This window comes from Trichosurus vulpecula, chromosome 3, assembly GCF_011100635.1.
Source record: "Trichosurus vulpecula isolate mTriVul1 chromosome 3, mTriVul1.pri, whole genome shotgun sequence".
Taxonomy (NCBI): Eukaryota; Metazoa; Chordata; class Mammalia; order Diprotodontia; family Phalangeridae; genus Trichosurus; species Trichosurus vulpecula.
The window spans coordinates 381,203,609-381,223,045 of NC_050575.1; the positions used below are offsets into that span (position 1 = coordinate 381,203,609).

At 41.9% G+C, this 19,437-nt stretch overlaps 1 protein-coding gene across 2 annotated transcripts in view; it reads left to right on the forward strand.

Moving 5' to 3' along the window:
- PRMT7 (protein arginine methyltransferase 7) overlaps positions 1-19,437 on the forward strand; it is a 76,297-nt gene that overhangs the window by 33,259 nt on the left and 23,601 nt on the right. For both annotated transcript variants that reach the window (XM_036750589.1, XM_036750590.1), the window contains 4 exons: positions 4,772-4,880; positions 15,007-15,119; positions 17,238-17,479; positions 18,711-18,891. In XM_036750589.1, the coding sequence (XP_036606484.1) occupies positions 4,772-4,880; positions 15,007-15,119; positions 17,238-17,479; positions 18,711-18,891 (645 nt within the window). The remainder of the gene's footprint in view (positions 1-4,771; positions 4,881-15,006; positions 15,120-17,237; positions 17,480-18,710; positions 18,892-19,437) is intronic.

Here is a 19,437-nt window from a genome sequence, read left to right on the forward strand (position 1 = left end):
CTGATACAGAGAATCATTCATCTCATCACCAAAACTTCACAGTGAAGAAAATCCACATAAGGTTAATAAATATGAAGCAATTATTTTTAACTTAAAACAGTGTACATTCAAATAGCATTTATTCTATGCCAAGCATTGTGCCAAGCACCTTTACAATCATGCGATCTTTGTAATACCCCTGGGAATGGATTCCACCACCATCCCCTTATTGAACAGTGAACTACAGTAAATAGAATTTTCTTGGGGCTATATAGTTAATAAATTTCTCAATGCCAAATAACAATATGCACTTTTCCTAGAAAATTATTCAAATATGCATTTCTAAGTTCCATTCACATTACAAATAGTTTGCAATCACCTGTTATAATTAGATCAGTTTAAAATGTGCTGGGCCAGTAACTACTTCTTTTTGCCCCAGGTAAAAAGGAAGCCCAAGAAATTTGAATCGTTGTCAACAAGGTATAGTCAGCCTCCCTTCCAGGCCGAGGGGTTGATAATTAATTGAACAGCAACAATAATAACTCACAACAATCAATATCTTTACCCTAATTAATATCCATATAAGGTTTAATAGAACCCACCCACAAATCTAGCCCAAAAGATGGATGGACATAATTTCTTTTATCTCTTCAGAACTGTCTTGGTCTTTAACATTAAAACAGTAATCCCAAATAACCTAGTTAACAATCTTACAGGTAAGTGCTGGCTGAATTGTTTTAGCTGTGACCTTCCATTAACTACAGGTAAAGTAGAAAATACCTGGTCTTCTAAACGGCAATTAAGGCTGAGAAAGTAACTTAACCAGTTTTACACAATTGTTTTCATATCATTTTTTTCTTCTTCTCTTCAACAGAATTCAGATTAATAATTGCTTTGTCTAACACTATCTTCGGTTACTTAAGTTTTGCAATATAGGACATTTTACTACAATTTAGAAGCACAATAATAGTACAAATAGAAAGATTTTCAGATGACATTAATTGCATTCCCAAATCATTACATATTTTAGGCTTACCAAGCATAGAGGCTTTTCTTCTCTCCTCATAGTTGCAGAGCCTAGCTGTGGACTGAAGGCGGGAGGGGGGGGGGCGAACAGGGGTGGGGGAAGGTGCGGGGAAGCTGCAGAGTCCAGCACCTGAATTAAAGGTCTAAGGAGTCATTTAGGAGGGTCTCTGAGAGATCTTTACTTTCTAACAGGGGTTGTTGGGTTTGGAAGACTAGGAGCAAAAATTCCAGGTTCCAGTGGTGGTGGGGGGGGGGCAATTGCCTAGAAGTGTGGGCTTCAGGGTGCCCGGGGTCCAGGGCTGTTGTCAGTGGGGTAATTATTTTTGAAAAGGAGCCAACTCTCTATTGTATATTTGCAGCCGAATCACTTTTTAAACTTTTCAAGTAACAAACTTAGGAAAATCACAGCAAGTTAGAAATATCTATATCTATTGAGCTAATTCCTATTTTAGGAAGTATTTCTGTTTCTCAGGAATGTAATAAGCAACAGTCTTTTGGGTAAAATATGTTCAGATTGGCTGTCATTCTCTGGTCATATTTCTCTATTTTGGAAGCTTTAAGCCATTTTTAAATTCAAATAGGAACAAGGGTCACTAAATTGCACATAAGGATCTCCATAGTTGTATGTAAAAAAAAGTACTTACTAACTCTATAGATTTATTTAATACCTTTACGTTATTAAATATTTTCCAGTTCTATTTGTAGGATCATTACTTAAAGTTCGTAAGTCTGAAAATTGGGAAACCATAATTACAATGCATCGTAGTACACATTCTAGATTTTTCCTTTTCTCCTCATACTAGGGAGCTCAAAGTGTCTCTTTTTCATATCTATGCATTTTCCGAATTTGCCTTAGTACCAAATAGCATAATAAATTCTGAGCATCAAATTAGAAGTAACACATTTCACTTAAATTTAAGGGAAAAGTTCCCGATTTCTTTCTTATCTCTCCACATTCCAAATTGGCCAGATCTGGGATGGAGGGAGACAGAAAGAGCATATATATATATATATATATCATTTTTTAAAAAAACAACTTCCCAAAAGTTTCCACCTTGCACTCTCAAAACCTCTATTCACACTATTTGTGCAAATAGATTATGCCTTTTTTAAACTTCCTTCACATGTCTCTTCCCTACATGGTTAAACTTTCTTGCCTTTTCTTTCTGGTGGACTTTGATGAAAGTCCTGTAAAACTGCACATACCTTATTTCTTTCTAATTCTGACCTGACACTCCTCTTTACCTTGCCTTTTCCATCACATAACTTAAACAAGAAAACATTTTTCTCTCTCCCCCGCCCTCCCGCTCCTCTGCATGCCAGGAGGAGTCAGGGAGGGAGAGAAAGCCAGATAGTGGACATTACAGGGTGTCAGATTACACACACACAGAAGCACAGATACAGACAGACACAGACACAAAGATACAGAAATCCAAAAGCTTTTTGTTTTTCGTTTTCCCTGGGAGAGCTTTCCTCAAAACACCAGGAAAAATCCATTCCACCCACCTAGGTCAAATATTTTAAGAGCTCTTGTCTATGGCCATTTTCCTTTCTACTTTTGTTGTTCATTCCAATTTTGCAATCGATTGCCTAAAGGTACCTCACATTTGTGCTCCGACTGCACAGACTTAGATTGGTTTTCCCCATAATTTGGTTGGGAGCCGTCGCCGCACTCCCCGAGTCCGAGACTCAACAGAACTTAGCTGAACGGGGAGGGCACACATGCCTCAACTCCCCAGGGGGCAGCTACTCCCCCGAAGTCCCCCGCGAAGCCTTCTCAAGAGCGTCCTTGCGTTGGGGTCATATCCCACCCTAATTTGGTCGGGAGCCGTCGCCGCACTCCCCGAGTCAGAGACTCAACAGACTCACCCCCAGACCTCTGAGTGCTTACCTTCGGAGAGTACGCGTACTTGTTTATGACTTCAACACACACCACACCAGCCAGCCGGACTTTTCTCTTATCTCTTACTTTTTGGAATGTCGGAACCTAGCACAGCTTCTGTTCCTCCGAGTCCCTCTCTTCGGGATTTTCCCCCAACTGGGTGGAGCCCCACACCAGGACCAGGAACCCCCAATAAATCTTTGTGGTGCGCGCTGGATCCTGCTCCCTGGTGAGGAGAACCCCCCCCAATCGAGGGGGTCCCGGCCGAGCCCCCAACTGTGTGGAACAAACCACAGGCTCAAAATAAACAAAAACAGAGGTGTCTCGGTTTTCTCAAGGTAGAAACAAAACAGAAGCTTTATTTGATCAAGTCTCGCGAGAATTGGGCATCTCCCACTACCAGGGTGGGATGGTAGTGCAGAGAGGCAAGGGGGAGAAGGCAAGCAAGGGGATATATAACCTTGTACAAACAATTCTAAGAAATTCCACCCCTAGAGGCTGGACCCCTGTCCCTATTTGCTGGGACAGGTGGCCTCACAATCTATCCCAGAATAAGTTTATCCAATACTAGCACAGAAACTACAGAATTACCTTATAGGGAAATTTCAATGTTAAGATGACGGCATGTGAGTGGGCTAGGGGAGGGGGAGAGGGGGAGACCACCTGATTTTCCCAAAATCATATGATTTACAGGAAAACGAAACTTAGGCCTAGTGAGGTCTACATCCTAACTAAATTTATACTATCTGAGTATTACCTTGCTTGATTTATTCATGGGAAGCTTTCACAAACAATCTTGTATCCCACACACCCTCAACCAGTTACTGTGCTCAGAGACCCCAAAGCATGGCACTGAAGGTAGAGGTACCAGATAATACACTGTCCTCCACCAGTCACCATCCAAGAAACCTTGTAAATGGGAAAGCAGCTCTAACACATTTCAGAGGGGGGACTTTTCCTGTACGAAAAAAGGAGAAAGTCTGAGAATCCATTTTGGGAGTTGCTGCCCCCAGTTTGGACATGAGTATGGAAGCCTACATAGCATCCCACCTCAGTCTCTGGGTTCCTGAGGTCTTGGCTGACTGTATAGAATATCCTGTAAGATATTTTATGGGGTGTGTAATTCTTGTGCTTAGGCCTTTTCCCTTTCTCACTCCCAGCAGGACACTGGAGAGGCCTTTGCTGCCGTATCTAGGTGGGTATTCACACTGAGAGCCCTCAGCCACAGTCAGGGAGCCCTAACTCTACTGTGCCTCGCTTTCCTTGTTGCATTCTTGATAAGCTGGTCATAGTGACACAAGCAGCTCCCAGAATTAGACACAGAATTTTAATGCAATCATTGCCTTTGTTCTCAGGTGGACTTTGAGTGGTTGGGATAGTTGCTTCATTTGCAACATTCAAGTTAATTTCAAGAATCATCCTGGGAACATTAACTCTTTGAAGCTTGAGTTTATTTAGCTTGTTTGTGTCAGTTTACTATAAATTTTATTGCAGTTATAAATGATAATGCTGACACAGTAATGCCTTATATTCCACTTTTCCCTGAAGAACATCGAGTTCCTCACGATGCGTAGTCTCATTTTTTTCCACAATGCTGGGTATGAATTTCTACAAAAGAAATTATATTTTATATTTTAAATGAGATTATTGGATTCTTAATCATTTGGTTAAAATAAGCCTAAAACAAATTTTTGTATTTATGTAATAAAAAATGGAAACATGGGTATACTACTGAATCAGAGGAACAAATTAATTCTATGATGTCCTTATCTTTAGCTCCCCAAAATTCAAGACCCAGGATCATTATCAGGAGGCAGTTTCAGTTGTTGCAACAGTATGCTAGTAATCTCTCATTTCATCTTTGATTTTGGCTCCTTATTTCAGGTTTTCAAACCTATGGCTGATGCTGCTGTGAAGATTGTGGAGAAAAATGGCTTCAGTGATAAGATTAAGATCATTAATAAACATTCTACTGAAGTCAGTGTGGGACCAGGTAAGGATCATGCATTCCTTTCTCAAATATCTTACTGGCTTATTTCTATGTGAGGAAGGTGTAATGTCAAAATTTGGAAATCATGGAATCTTAGAAATAATTTAGAAAATAATTTAGAAGTTATCTATTAACCTAACCACATCATGAATCCCTGGCAAGTAGTCATTCCAACCTTTGCATGAAGACTTTTTGTTATTAGGCAGTTTTAATTGATAGGAAATTTTGATCGATATTGAGTTAAAATCTTATCTCCCTATAACTTCTCCCTTTGCTTCTAGTTCTCTCCTCTGGGGCCAAAAGAAACAAGTGTAATCCCTGGTCTCTTCACATGATGCCATAATCCCCCTGTGCCTTCCTTTCTCTAGGGAAATGCACATGTGAAATTGAAAGGAAGGATAGATTTTTGGGGATGGTAATTATTAAAATAAGTATGTGGCAATTCTGATAGTTTTTCATTAGCTAGAATTGAATAAAATAATACTAATGTAATACCAAAGGCAAGAGAGAGGAGAGGTCCTTGATGGAAGTTGGGGATCATGTCAACAGGTAGAAAGGTTATCCACGATATGAAGAAGGCTTACTCCTACATTTGAGGCAGGAAGGAAAGCATGACTTATGATTCAAACTCATATTGCTTCTTCATTTTAAGTTCTATTTAAGATAACAGATGAGTTATCTCTGCCTAATAACTCATGGCTGAAGGGGGGCTGAAAGATGTGTGATTGTAATTGTTAGGTCGCTATTGGTCAGGCCTGAAAGGCTCGAGATCTGAAATAATATCATTTCCATGGACATTTTTGCTTTCCAGTTTTAGGCGGAAGTATACCCAACCAATGACCGGAACAGTATATTTACATAGTCTTGGTAGCCTCGCCAAATAAAGTAATAGCAAACATCCCACAGCAAAGTATGATGTTATGAGCTCTCTAGAATGGTTTCCAAATCCAGATGTTTAAACATCTGAATGTTTAAGATCAGCTTTTTAAATTACTACTCTGAGCTTGTGATTCTTTTAAAGTAACTACCTCAGAACTTCTGTCCTCTGGAGGGCACAGTAAGAAGAAATGTTTATGTTAGAAGATAGTACAGTGAATTCTATTAAGATCACTCAAGTAACTACAAAGTACAGTGTATTAGGAAGTAGAATCAACAAGATTTAGCAGCTGATTAAATATGGGAGATGAAGGAAAGGAAAGAGTAATAGATGACTCTGAGATTATAAAGCTGGGAACCTGGAAGGGTGACAGTATTCTCAACAAACAGGGAATTTTGGAGAGGAGGGATGGGTTTGGTAGGTGGGGGAAAAGATAAATAAATTCCATTTTTCACATGTTGAGATTGTGATGCCATAGAGCAGTGGAATCAAATTCAGATAGGAATGAGAGCCATTAAATTATACATAAGGATCACCACAGGCTCCTATTGCCTTAGAAAACTGCATATGAGTATTATCTATGTTCTATCGTATTTTTATTTATTTTGTAAAATATTTCCCAATTATATTTTAATGTAGTTAGGGCTGCATTTGGTGAGAATGGCACTTTTGTGTGTGTGTGTTGTAATAGGAGGGCAGAGTTTATAATCTCAAAGAGGATCATAAACATGTCTGAAAGGTTCGGAACCGCCGGATATAAAACTCTCAAAGTAGAAGGTAGAAGAATCAAAACATATATTTAGGCTCCACAGTAACCAACCCATGAACCAGCAACCCCATTTTGATATATTGATCAAAAGCTTCCAGGCCCAATAAGTACGCCTTGAAAGAGTAACCAGGAGGCTACAGAGAAGCATGATTGCGTAAAGCAAAATCATGCTTCCCCCTCTATGGTAAAAAGATTACCCACTGGCCTGAAGTCTTTGTTCAGCTTCCTCCCGTAGGTCAGCTCTGCTACTGGCAGCTCCTGCTTCAGCTGTGGCTGTGGCTGTGGCTGTGGCAGCCTCTGGCTCCAACGGGAGCTGCTTTTAACCATCCAGCTTCTGCGGGGGTGTAAGGTACGCCGGGGAAAGCACAGGTTCTTTCAATCTGCTTAAGCAAGGTGAAGGGGTTGACCGGGAAAGCACAGGTTCTTTCCATCAGCTTAAGCAAGGGAAGCAAGGTGAAGGGGCCGACAAGCTTACTCCAGTCCAAGATACAAACAGCATTCAGTTCAGGGGAAAAAGCCAAACTAGTCAAGGGCACTTGTTGACTAAGTGCTAAGGAGCCCATTTTTGGTTGCCAATACATGTGTGTGTGTGTGTGTGTGTGTGTGTGCGCGTGTGAGTGTATATTTTATTTATATGTATCTGTCTAATCTATATATTGAAATGAGCTGCATACAAAAATGAGCCCATAGGAGGAGAGAGGATGTAACAAAGAGAAAAGAAGAAGGTCTAAGTCAGAGTTTTGGGACAGGAGTCTAGAAATGAATGGTGATCCAGCAGAGGAGAATGAGGAGGTCAGACAGTTGGAAGGAAAGCCTGGCAAGAGCAGTGTCACAACAACCCAGGGAGGAGAGAGTATCCAGGAGCAAGGACAGTGGTCAGTCCTGTGAAAGGCTGCAGAGAGGGTAAGAAGGGTGAGGACTGAACATAGACCATCATTAGATTGAGCAACTAAGGGACTGTGGGTAACTTCAGAGAGAGCACTGTATGTCATTCACGTTCAGGATCCAGATTGCAAGAGACTGAGAGGAAATGGAGGTGATGAGTGGAGACTTCTTTCCTAGGAGTTTGGCAGTGAAAGGGAGGGGCAGAGAGGTAGGGAAAAGGACGGTCATTTGAGCAGGTAGGGTTTTTAAATGAGCGAGGGAATTCTGGGAATGCTTGATGGCAGTGGGAAGGAGCCAGTAGATGGGGGGAGACTGGAGAAGGGAGAAGCAGTGTGGTAGGAAGGGTGGAAGTGCTGGGAGCTGCTGCTCAGTAGCTTCCTGGGAAATTGGAAGTGTTTGTTACATCATTTTTAGGGTGGTCTCTTAGCTGTAATGCTAAAGGTAATAAGGCTGGTTAGCAAATACTCATTTAAAAAAAATAATAATAGTAGGGAATGGGAAAGTGGAGATTTATTTCCCTTCACAGGGTTTTTTTGGTTGTTACAGGAATTGTCAGCATCCATCATATTGATCAGCAATTGAATTTATCATTTGAGTTTTTACTCTAAAACTGCCCCCCTCAGGAGTGTTCACAGCCTGAGGCATAGTCTATCAGGACAAATGATGGCTATACCCGTGGCACAAATGGTAGATACTGTGCTAATCCAGCGAACATTTACTAAGGACCTACTATGTGCCAGGCACATATGTCCCAGTGCTAAGTGCTGGGGATGCAGTTAATAAAAAGAAAGACAGTCTCTGCCCCCAAGGAGCTTACAGTCTAATGGGAGATAACACACAAAAGGAGGCAGGAAAGTGTGTGTTGAGGGGGAGTGGAACATTAAGGGGCCCCTGGCCTGTAATCTTGATCTGTGGAGTGGAAACCAGGCAGGGAAACAGGTGCAGAGTGACCTGAGAGTCCAGTTTCTGCCCTCTCTAAAGGAGTTCGGTGCTTCTCCCCTCCAGCCCTCCAATCCAATCAGAAGGGAGAGGAGGCTGAGGGAGAGAGTATCTACTGGGGCACTGATGAATTAGCAGCAGGGTGATGGACGAGCTTAAGCTGAGAGAGTTTCTGTGTTCCTTGAGTGGGCACCAGGCTGGGCAGCAGGTGCAGGGTGGTGACTAAGGAAAGAGCGCAGGTAGAGACAGGGCAGAGCGGGCATGGGAGCCATTAGGTCTGGCCAGGAGAAAAGCTTGTTTGGAGCCTGGGCTCTGTTGCTTTGCCATCTATTGCATTCTTGATGCAGGGAGGCTTGGTGGAGTGACCATTGGACCTGGACTCCAATCCCAGTCCCATCTTGTCTTCGTCACTTCTCCTCTGGTGCTCAGGTGAGGCCTCATGCTCTCTCACCCCCCTTCCATTTATAAGCTTAGATGGTCTTCCTTCTCTGCTTCCTCCAGATTTCCCCTTTTGATCCCTGCTCTTTCACTCTTTATGATGTGTCTTGCATCATTTCCTTCCTTTCCAGTCACATTCTCATCAACCCAGTTCAGACTCTTACTATCTTGTTGTGAATTATTGTGAGAGCTGCCTGGTTGGTTTTCTTGCTTTTAGTCTTCATGTACCTTGGGCCATTCTGAGTGTTGTGTTTACTAGACTCCTTTTATACAAGTGTTTATAAACTCCTACTGTGGGCCAAACATCTGAGTAATCTTCCTAAAACACTCTTTTTGTCACACCTCTGCTCCAGAATGGTAATTGATGCCTCCGTGCCATAGGATAAAGTCTAGACTGTCCCCTGAACACTTTTTCCCTTCTTCAGTCACAGTACCTACCTCAGTCTGTGAGGTAGGTACTGTTATCTCCATTTCACAGATGAGTAAACTGAGGCTGAGGGGTTAACTCCCCGAGTTTGTATTGTTTCTTATTCTCATACATTCTCCTGACACATCACTCTTCTTTCTGCCATTTTAAAATCCTATCCCGAAATCCTGGCTCTCTTCCTGTTTCCTCCATGAAGCCTCCCTAACTGTGCCTTAGCCCAAAGCAATCTTTCCCTCTTCCGAATGCTTATTGTCTGTACACTGCTGTGGCAGTATAAGACGTTGCTTTATATGCTCATTTAAATAAGCACTTGGATTGGATGTCTTTTCTTTCCACATAGAATGGATGCTCCTTGTGGTCAAGGACAGTGCCATGTGGGCATGTTCCGTGGCCCCCTGGCTGTGTGAAAATGAATAAGCACAGCCAGGTTTTCATGCTTGTTTGTACCTAGAATGCACAAAAGCCATGGAAGGAACAGGCGGTTTTAATAGGAAAGATTCTAAAGACGCTGGCCTCCGTGCAGTTCAGCCTTTCTCACAGTCACCTTCCCCTGCACTTCATCCCTTCTTTGTTGGTCTGTAAAACTCGTGGGGATTTTCCTGGGCTGTAAGCTGGGTCAGCCCTTTAATATGGTAGCCAGGAAGGTTACTGGGCCCTTAGGAGAGGGTAGTCCTGGGGTTCTTTGCCCTGGTCAGACTCCTCCCACAGTGTTGTGTTTGCTTGTGGGGGCCTCATTTTAGAAACGACATGGATAAGCTGGCTGGAGCCCCCAGACTGGGTTATCCAAGATGGCAAAGAGCCCTAAGTTCATTTGACAGGAAGACTCGGAAAGAATTGGCATATTTAGCTTGGGGAAGCAAGACCTGGTGGGAGGTCTTCAAGTATCTGAAAAGCTGAGAAGGTATGAGAAGGCTTCAGGAGAGGGATTAGACTTGTAGAGTTAGGAGCACGGGGACAAATTGGGCCTTGGTCTAAAGAAGGGCTGTCTAAAGAAGATGTCCCCTCAGTGGACATCTTCATGCAAAAGCCAGAGGACCACTTTTCAGATAACAATAATAATAACAGTGATAGTGATAACTAAGATTTGTGTTATACCTGAAGATTTGCAACCTTCTTATGTATATTAACTCATTCAATCCTTTCCTCAGCCCTCGGGGATGGGAGCTGTTAGGACCCCATTCTGCAGTGGTTTGTCCATTTGAATTCATGTCTTGCTGACTCTCCCTTCCCTCCCCTGCTTGAGCCATCTCCCTTTGTATGTCTGAGGGGATTCTTGTTCAGATTTGCACTGTACAGAGTAGCTACTGAAGTGGCAGTGTTGGGATCCAGAAGTCAGGAAGACCTGGGTTTGAATCCAGCCTCAGACACTTACTAGTTTTGTGACCATGCATCAGTAACTTAACCTGTTGGAGCCTCAGTTTCCTTATCTGTGAGATGGGCATAATGCCTTCTCAGCTTTTCAGTTACTTGAGGATCTCCCTCCAGGTCTTACTTCTCCAAGTCAAATATGCCAATTCCTTCAATGGGTTTTCCTGTCAAATGAACTTAGGGCTTTTTGCCGTCTTGGATAACCTGGTCTGGGGGCTCAAGCTGCCTTATCCATGTCCTTTCTTTTTTTTTTTTAAATTCATTTTTAGTTTTCAACATTCATTTCCACAAGATTTTGAGTTACAAATTTTCTCCCCATCCCTACCCTCCCCTCCCCCCACCCTAAGGTGGTATGTATTCTGATTGCCCCTTTTCCCAGTCTGTCCTCTCTTCTATCACCCCACCCCCTTCCCTCCCATCCCCTTTCTCCTTATTTTCTTGTAGGGCAAGATAGATTTCTATACCCCATTGCCTATGTATCTTATTTCCCAGTTGCATGTAAAAACAATTTTTTTAAACATTTACTTTTAGAACTTTGAGTTACAAATTCTCTCACTTCTTCCCTTCCCACACATCCTCTTTGAGAAGGCAAGCAATTCAGTATAGGTTATATATGTATCGTTATGCAAAACACATCAATAATAGTCATGTTGTGAAAGACTAACTGTTTCCTCCCATCCTATCCTGTCCCCCTTTATTCAATTTTCTCCTTTGACCCTGTCCCTTTTCAAAAATGTTTGCTTTTGACTACCTCTTCCCCCAATCTGCCCTCCTTTCTGTCATCTCCACCCCCCTTTCCCTTTCCCCCTACTTTCCTGTGGGGGTAAGATACCCAATTGAGTGTGTATGTTATTCCCTCCTCAAGTCAAATCCAATGAGAGCAAAATTCACTCATTCCCCCTCAACTGCACCCTCTTCCCTTCCAACAGACTGCTTATTCTTGCCACTTTTATGTGAGATAATTTACTCCATTCTATCTCTCCCTTTCTCCTTCTCTCAATATATTCCTTTCTTACCCCTTTATTTTTTTTTTTTTAGATATCATCTTTTCATATTCAACTCACCCTGTGCCCTCTGTCTCTATATATATGTATATTCCCTTCAATTACCCTAATATTGAGAAAGGTCTCATGAATTACAAATATTATCTTTCCATATAGGAATGTAAACAAAAAAGTTCAACTTTAGTAAGTCCCTTTTGATTTCTCTTTCCTGTTTACCTTTTCATGCTTCTCTTGATTCTTGTATTTGAAAGTTAAATTTTCTATTCAGTTCTGGTTTTTTTTTTATCGAGAATGCATGAAAGTCCTCTATTTCATTGAAAATCCATATTTTGCCCTGGAGCATTATACTCAGTTTTGATGGGTAGGTGATTCTTGGTTTTAATCCTAGTTCCTTTGACCTCCGAAATATCATATTCCAAGCCCTTCAGTCCCTTAAGGTAGAAGCTGCTAGATCTTGTGTTATCCTGATTGTGTTTCCACAATACTCAAATTGTTTTTTTCTGGCTGATTGCAATATTTTCTCCTTGACCTGGGAACTCTGGAATTTGGCTACAATATTCCTAGGAGTTTTCTTTTTGAGATCTTTTTCTAGAGGTGATTGGTGGATTCTTTCAATTTCTATTTTCCCCTCTGGTTCTAGAATATCAGGGCAGTTTTCCTTGATAATTTCTTGAAAGATGATGTCTAGGCTCTTTTTTTTGATCATGGCTTTCAGGTAGTCCAATAATTTTTAAATTATCTCTCCTGGATCAATTTTCCAGGTCAGTGGTTTTTCCAATGAGATATTTCATTGTTTTCCATTTTTCATTCTTTTGGTTCTGTTTTATAATTTCTTGATTTCTCATAAAGTCACTAGCTTCCACTTCTTCCATTCTAATTTTTAAGGCAGTATTTTCTTCAGTGGTCTTTTGGACTTCCTTTAACCATTTGGCTAATTCTGCCTTTTAAGGCATTCTTCTCATTGGCTTTCTGGATCTCTAGATTTGTCATTTGAGTTAGTCTATTTTTTAAGGTGTTATTTTCTTCAGTATTTTTTTTGGGTCTCCTTTAGCAAGTTGTTGACTCACTTTTCATGATTTTCTTGCATCACTTTCATTTCTCTTCCCGATTTTTCCTCTACTTCTCTTACTTGCTTTTCCAAATCCTTTTTGAGCTCTTTCATGGCCTGAGCCCAATTCTTATTTTTCTTGAAGTTTTTTGATGTAGGATCTTTGACTTTGTTGACTTCTTCTGGCTGTATGTTTTGATCTTGTCACCAAAAAAAGATTCTATAATCTGAGTCCTTTTATGCTGTCTGCTCATTTACCCAGCCAATTACTTGACTTTTGAGCTCTTTGTCAGGGTATGACTGCTTTCAGAGTGGAAAGTGCTATGTCTCAAATTTCAGGGGTTTTGCAGTGCTGTTTTCAGAGCTGCTTCTATTTTGAGGTGGTGTGATACTCCTCTCCTGGCCTGTGCTCTGGTCTGTGAGTGATCACAAGCACTCCTATCTGTTGTGTAACTACCAAGAACACTCCCTGTCCACATCCACCACCAGCTCTGCCACACCGGTGCTGCTCCTCCCTGAAGAACTGCCAACCAGGACTGAAACCCAGATCCAAGCAGGTTAAAGCAAGAGAACCCTGCCTCTGTGCCAGCAAAGCAATCCCTGCACTCCTGCTCTGCTCTGCCTGCTTGATTGCTCCCACAGTCTGTGGGCCTGGAGCTCTGGAAGCAGCTGCCACTGCTGCTACCGCTGCTGCTGCCACTGCTGCTGCCACTGCCGCTGTCACAGTCACCTCCACCACCTCAGGGCTGGGCCGGGCCATGTACTTCTCTCACCCAGGTCCAACAGTTTTCCCACTGACCTGCTCAGTTGTCTTTGGCGTTTGTGAATTGAGAAGTCCGGAAACTGCCACAGCTCAGTGATTCAGGGCCCTGAGGCCTGCTCTGCCTGGTCCACTCTGGCCTGGTCTCTTCCAGCATGGCCCAAGCTGGACTGCGCTCTGCTACCGGCACAGTGTGATAGACCCTTCCCAGTGACCATCCAGGCTGTCTTGGGCTGGAGACTTGTTTCACTCTGTCATTTTGTGGGTTCTCTAGCTCTAGAATTTGTTCAGAGCCATTTTTTACAAGTGTTTGGAGGGATTTGGGGGAGAGCTCAAGCGAGTCCCTGTTTTCATGCCGCCATCTTGGCTCTGCCCCCATGTCCTTTCTAAAATGAGGCCCCCACAACCTGTAGTACTTACCTTATAGGGGATGAGACAACATATGGAAAGTACTTCGCAGTCCTTAAAGCCCTATATAAATGTCAGTATTGATGGTGATATGGTTTTGGTGTTCCCCTGGTGCAGGTTGAAACTACTTCATACTTTTTATGATTTTCATTTGTGTTTTCCTGTAAATCCTTCTAAGGGTATTCATTCCACATGCAGAGGCTTCCCCCAGTTCTTTTAATGTCTGGAGGTTACCATTGTAGCAGTTGGGCTGTTTATGTGCTCTCTTCCATTGTCCCAATGTGATTGGCTCCCTTCCTTTTGGGGGCATATATGTCCTTATTGATGTGTTTTATAGTACGTCTCATCAGGAGGTTATGGTTGGTAGTGTGCTGTACTTTATGCCCACCATGCATTTTCCCAGTGCCCTTTGGGTCACCTTCAATTTTCATTCTTGTTTTACCGTGGTCTTTCTTGGTTCATGGCCATGTAGCATCACCAGAAGATTCTTGGTGCTGATGAGATGGCCTGTGGTAGAAGCTGGCTGCGTAGTGTCCCAGACAGCACTGTGCAGTTTCACACATGCACGTGCTCTAAAGCCCAGTTTCCTCCTTGTCATCATCTTGGGTCTTGGTCATTGTCCATCTGGAGCTCTATCTGAGACAGACAGACTTGTTCAGTGAGCCAGCCATCCAATTGCACGTCATCATTGGGCAATGTGCCATTTTCATCATTTCTTTTTCCATGTGGGTGCTTACAGTAATGTCTTTTGACAATTTGTGGACTTCCCTAAGGAGGCAAAAGAAATTTGTATTAAAACTGAAACTTCCCAAACAACTAAATTTTGATATATTTATCTGTGTCTGGCCTCTGAAAACTGTCTAATAGGGAAATGAATTTTTATTCCTTTGCATTTCTTGCATTTGTAGCATTACTGTATGTAAGACTGATATTAGGAAAAAAAAAAACTTTAATAAATGGAAAGTTAAGCCTCTATAGGAATCCAAGGAGAAGCATTATCTTTTTTTGCAGTACTTGTGTTTTGTAATTTGATGGGCATTAGGAATATATCAGGACCACATGAGCAACCTTTCTTTACCTCTGACTTTCTTTTAGCTCAGTGACTTCAAAGACAGGGCAGGAACTCATGAGCCCTTGGGAATGGGAGCTTACAGTCCTGTGTTCAGTAAATAACCTGTGTCTTATGTCTTCCCTTGTGATTTCTAGGTGGTGACATGCAGTCCTATGCAAACATCCTGGTCACTGAGCTGTTTGATACAGAGCTGATAGGGGAAGGTGCCTTGCCCTCCTATGAGCATGCCCATAAGAATCTTGTAGAGGTAGGAAGAAGTTTGAAGTCTGCAATTTAAAGCTCATCTGTACAGATGGAAACATTGACTCATGGTTTTAGTATAACCACACAGGGGTGAAATCCATTTTTGTTTAAAATAATGCTTTTTAGCCAGTCTCATAGATTGCTCCCTACTGTGTTGATTATATTTAGGAATTCTAACTCCTTTCTGTCTTGCTGTCATGGAAATTATGGTAGGGCATCGCCAAATGGTGGAGTCTAGAGAATTACTTCTCCTTCCTTGGGAGTCAAGAAAGGCTTTGTGTATAAGACAGTACTTGAGCTGCATCATGAAGAGATGAGAGATTCTTTGAAGTAAAGTTGAGGAAGTAATTCATCCCAGGCATGGAGCACAACCCTTGTAAAGTCATGGGATGGACATAGAGCTGTCCAGTTTGATCGGACTGTGGAGGGCATGAAGGAGAAGAGTCATACTGAGTAAGACTCAAAGCTTAGGCTGGGGCCAAGTTGTAGTGGTCTTTTAAAGTCCAATAAAGAAGTTTACATTTAATCCTGGGTTGATAGGGAACCAGTGAAGTTTATTAAGTTAGCAAAATGACGTGTTCAGGCCTGTTCTTTAGGAAAATCTCTTTGGCTATGTGGAGGATGAATTGGAGAGGGGACTTGCTGTAGGAAGGACAGTTAGGGGTCATCGTAACAGCCCAGACAGGAGTTGTGACTGTGTGAATAAAGAGAACAGGTGAATGAGAGATGTTATGGAGATGAGAAATGGAGAAATCTAGCAACTGATCAGATATGTGAGCTGAGGAAAGGTGAGTTAGAATAATACTAGTTTACAGACCTGGGAAACAGCGGGAAGACATTAAGTTCAGTTTTTAGACATGTTGAGTTTGAGATTTCTGTAGGACGTCCAGTTCAACATATCCACAAGTCATTTATAGTGATATGGGACTAGAACTCAGGGGGTGGAGCCATAGATCTTGGAGTTGTCTGTATAGAGATGATAATTAAAATTGAGATCTGATGAGATCAGTGAGAGAGAGTAAACAGGAGACAAGAAGCCTCAGGACAGAGCTTTGGGACAGGGCATGGATGATCAGACATCAAAGGAGACTGAGAAGGAGCCATGAGATAGAGGGCAGGAGAACCAGGAGAGAGGAGTGTCATGCAAACCAGGGAGTGGAGAGTTTCCTAGAAGAGAGCGTGGCAGCCGTATCACGCAGCAGAGAGGTCAAGAAGAACGAGTGAGAAGAGAGCATCAGATTTGGCCATTAAGGGATCATTCGTAACTTTGGAGAGAGCAGTTTCAGAGATGTGATGAGGTCAGAAGCCGCACTGCATGGGGTTGATGAATAAGTGAGAGGAAATGGAGTAGAGGCTGTGAATGTGGATAGCTGTTAAAAGATGATGACTTCAGGGGGATAGTGGGTGCAGTGAAAGCTTTTTCCTGATGGGTTAGACTTGGACATGTTTGAAGGCATTTGGAAAGGAACATGGAGATAAGGAGAGACTGAAGGTCACAGAAAGAGGGAATGATTGCGGTTCCATTTGCTGGGGAAGATGAAAAGGATCTGAGAATGGAGGGAGGGAAGTGGGGGCTGATGTCAAGGTGTTTTGAAATGAAGAGAAGAGGCAGCTTAATGGCCTCAGTTTTCTCAGTGAAGTAATAGGTAAAGTCCTCAGTGAAGAGGCAAATTAATGTATAAGGGATGAGGATTGTGAAAACTTGAAAAGCACCACTTTAAATATTTTCCTTTCAAAGTACCAAGTCAGCTTTGCTACACGCACTGTTTTGCCAGAGGTAGAGCTTAGCAGCTTAGGGGTATGTCTTTAGTATTCAGAGTAGGCCTGTGACAGAGTGAATGTGGGAATTAATCGGTAGGACTACAGTTAACAGTCTTTTAAAAAAAGTATTTAAGAAGGGAACATAACTTTAAAGTGAGGAGCTCTGAAGTCTATGCCCGTTCTTGTAATGTAGGGCAGGTCATCTATGCCCTTTCTTTAATTCAGGTTACTTAGATTGGATTACAAGGGTAATAGAAGTTACCACAAATGTTTAATATTAAAAAATAATTGACTTTCCTTGCATGGAAGTAATAAGCATAAAAGTGACTTCACTGCTTTTCTCTTTTTTATAAACCTTTAGGAAAACTGTGAGGCAGTGCCTCACAAAGCAACTGTATATGCCCAGCTGGTGGAGTCCAGAAGGATGTGGTCCTGGAATAAGTTGTTTCCTATTCATATCCAGACAGACAATGCTGAGAAAATTATTGTTGCTCCCTCAGAAATGGAGAATTGCCCTGGAGCTCCATCAGTTTATGACATTCAGCTGAACCAGATGCCATTGAGTGACTTCACTGTCCTCAGTGATGTACTGACAATGTTTAGGTAAGAAAGGAAAAAAACCCAACCCAATCCTTCTGTTACAACGTGCTGTCCAAAAAGCAGAAGGCAGGAAAATAAAGACACAGGCAAAGACACATGATAGAGTTGGGGGCTTGAAAGGGAAAACAGCCCACCGCCTTTGGGGTGAAGAGATGCCCGTTGATTGATTATGGAGTCCAATTTAATTGTTAGTAGGCATATCCTATCTTCTTGAAAATGTTTTAGTGACGTTCTTTGTTTTTAAACATCACTGTCTCTTTCCCGTGGCCAGTGGAACCCTCCCTTATAATGAATAGATACGGTCAACCAAACAATGGAACACTTTGGCCATGTCTGGAAATGTGTATCTCATTCTATACCTTTTGTTTACCCCACTTTATGGAGAATTCTCAAGTTCTCTGAATGTACTTTAGTGATCTCATTGATTTGGAACTTTTCTTCAGTCATGTAAATTGCTACGCAGCCACAGTCCACTCATCCTTTGTGTCTCTTGTCTGCATCCTCTTTGTGGTGAGGGGGAGGGAGAGGTCACTCACCATGCTGAATTCTTCCATGCTTCCTCCTGCCCACGGGGCCAGTGGAGCACTCTGGCTGTCCACCTGCTGTCCTTTACATGGATGTTAAAGCTTGTGATGTAGGCCCAAACTGACAGTGGGCATATATACCTTTATAAGTAACAATGATTACAAGTATTAGGTGGTATTTTGCTAACTGTTGAATTCCTGGTTTTTGAGGTATTTTTATAGTTTTAATGACTTAAAAATATAGTTACAAATCACTTCCCAAAATAGTTAGATCAGTTCACAGTTCCATCAATAGTGTATTTATCTTCCCATAGCCCCTCAAACGTTTATCATTTTTTCCCTTTCATCATCGTTGTTACTTTGTTGGGTGAGGCAAAACCTCAGAGTTTTAATTTGCATCTCTTGTAATTGGTAATTATTTCATATAGATGCTGATAGCTTGCATTTCCTTTTTCAAATACTCCCTGTTCTATCATTTGACCATTTTTCCATCGGCAAAGGGCTCTTGTTTTTTATGGGGAAGAGAGTGTGTGTGTGTGTGTGTGTGTGTGTGTGTGTGTGTGTGTGTGTAATACACATATACGTTGATTTGTCAGTATCTTTAGTTTTTACATTGTCTAGATTTCTCCCTATATCATGTCATATATTCTTAAAATGTGAAGACCCATGACATTAAAAACTTCTGAAGTTTCTTGAAAATTTTCTTACAGTGTGGACTTCAGCAAGCAAGTGAATAGCTCACCAACCTATCACACAATGCAGTTTGAGCCTCTAGTGTCTGGCAGAGCACAGGTGGTTCTGTCTTGGTGGGATATTGACATGGATCCTGATGGGAAAATAAAGTGCAGTATGGCGCCTTACTGGGTGCATTCTGACCCTAAAAATATCCAGGTAAGAGACATGTTTGAAATCTTTTTCATTGTAAAACTAGAAACAAATACAGTAGTGTATTGAATCTTTGAATCATGGTGTTGAAAGAAACTGTAGCAATCATCTTGGCCAACCCTTTTATGTTACATGGGGAAATAGAAAGGGGTTTGTCCATGATCACACTTCAAGTGAGTGACAGAGCAAGGAAAGGGAAAGCATCAATTTATTAAGCTTCTGTTATGTTCCAGGCACTGTGCTGAACGCCCTGCAGTAATATTTGTTACATTCATGTATCACAGTTTGTTTAGCCATTCCCCAATCAATGGGCGTCCATTTGTTTCTAGTTCTCTGCTGCCACAGAAATGCTGTAATAAATATTTTAGTGTATGTGAAACCTTTCTTCTTATCAGTGACCCATCAGACTGTGAGCTTTCTCACAGCAAGGACTGTGGCTTTTTGGCCTTCCTTTTGTGTCCCCAGTGCTTAGTAGATGCTTAATAAATATTTGTGGAGGTTCCATGCCTAGGATCTTTGGGTCAAGAGGTATGGACATTTTAGCCAGTTTCC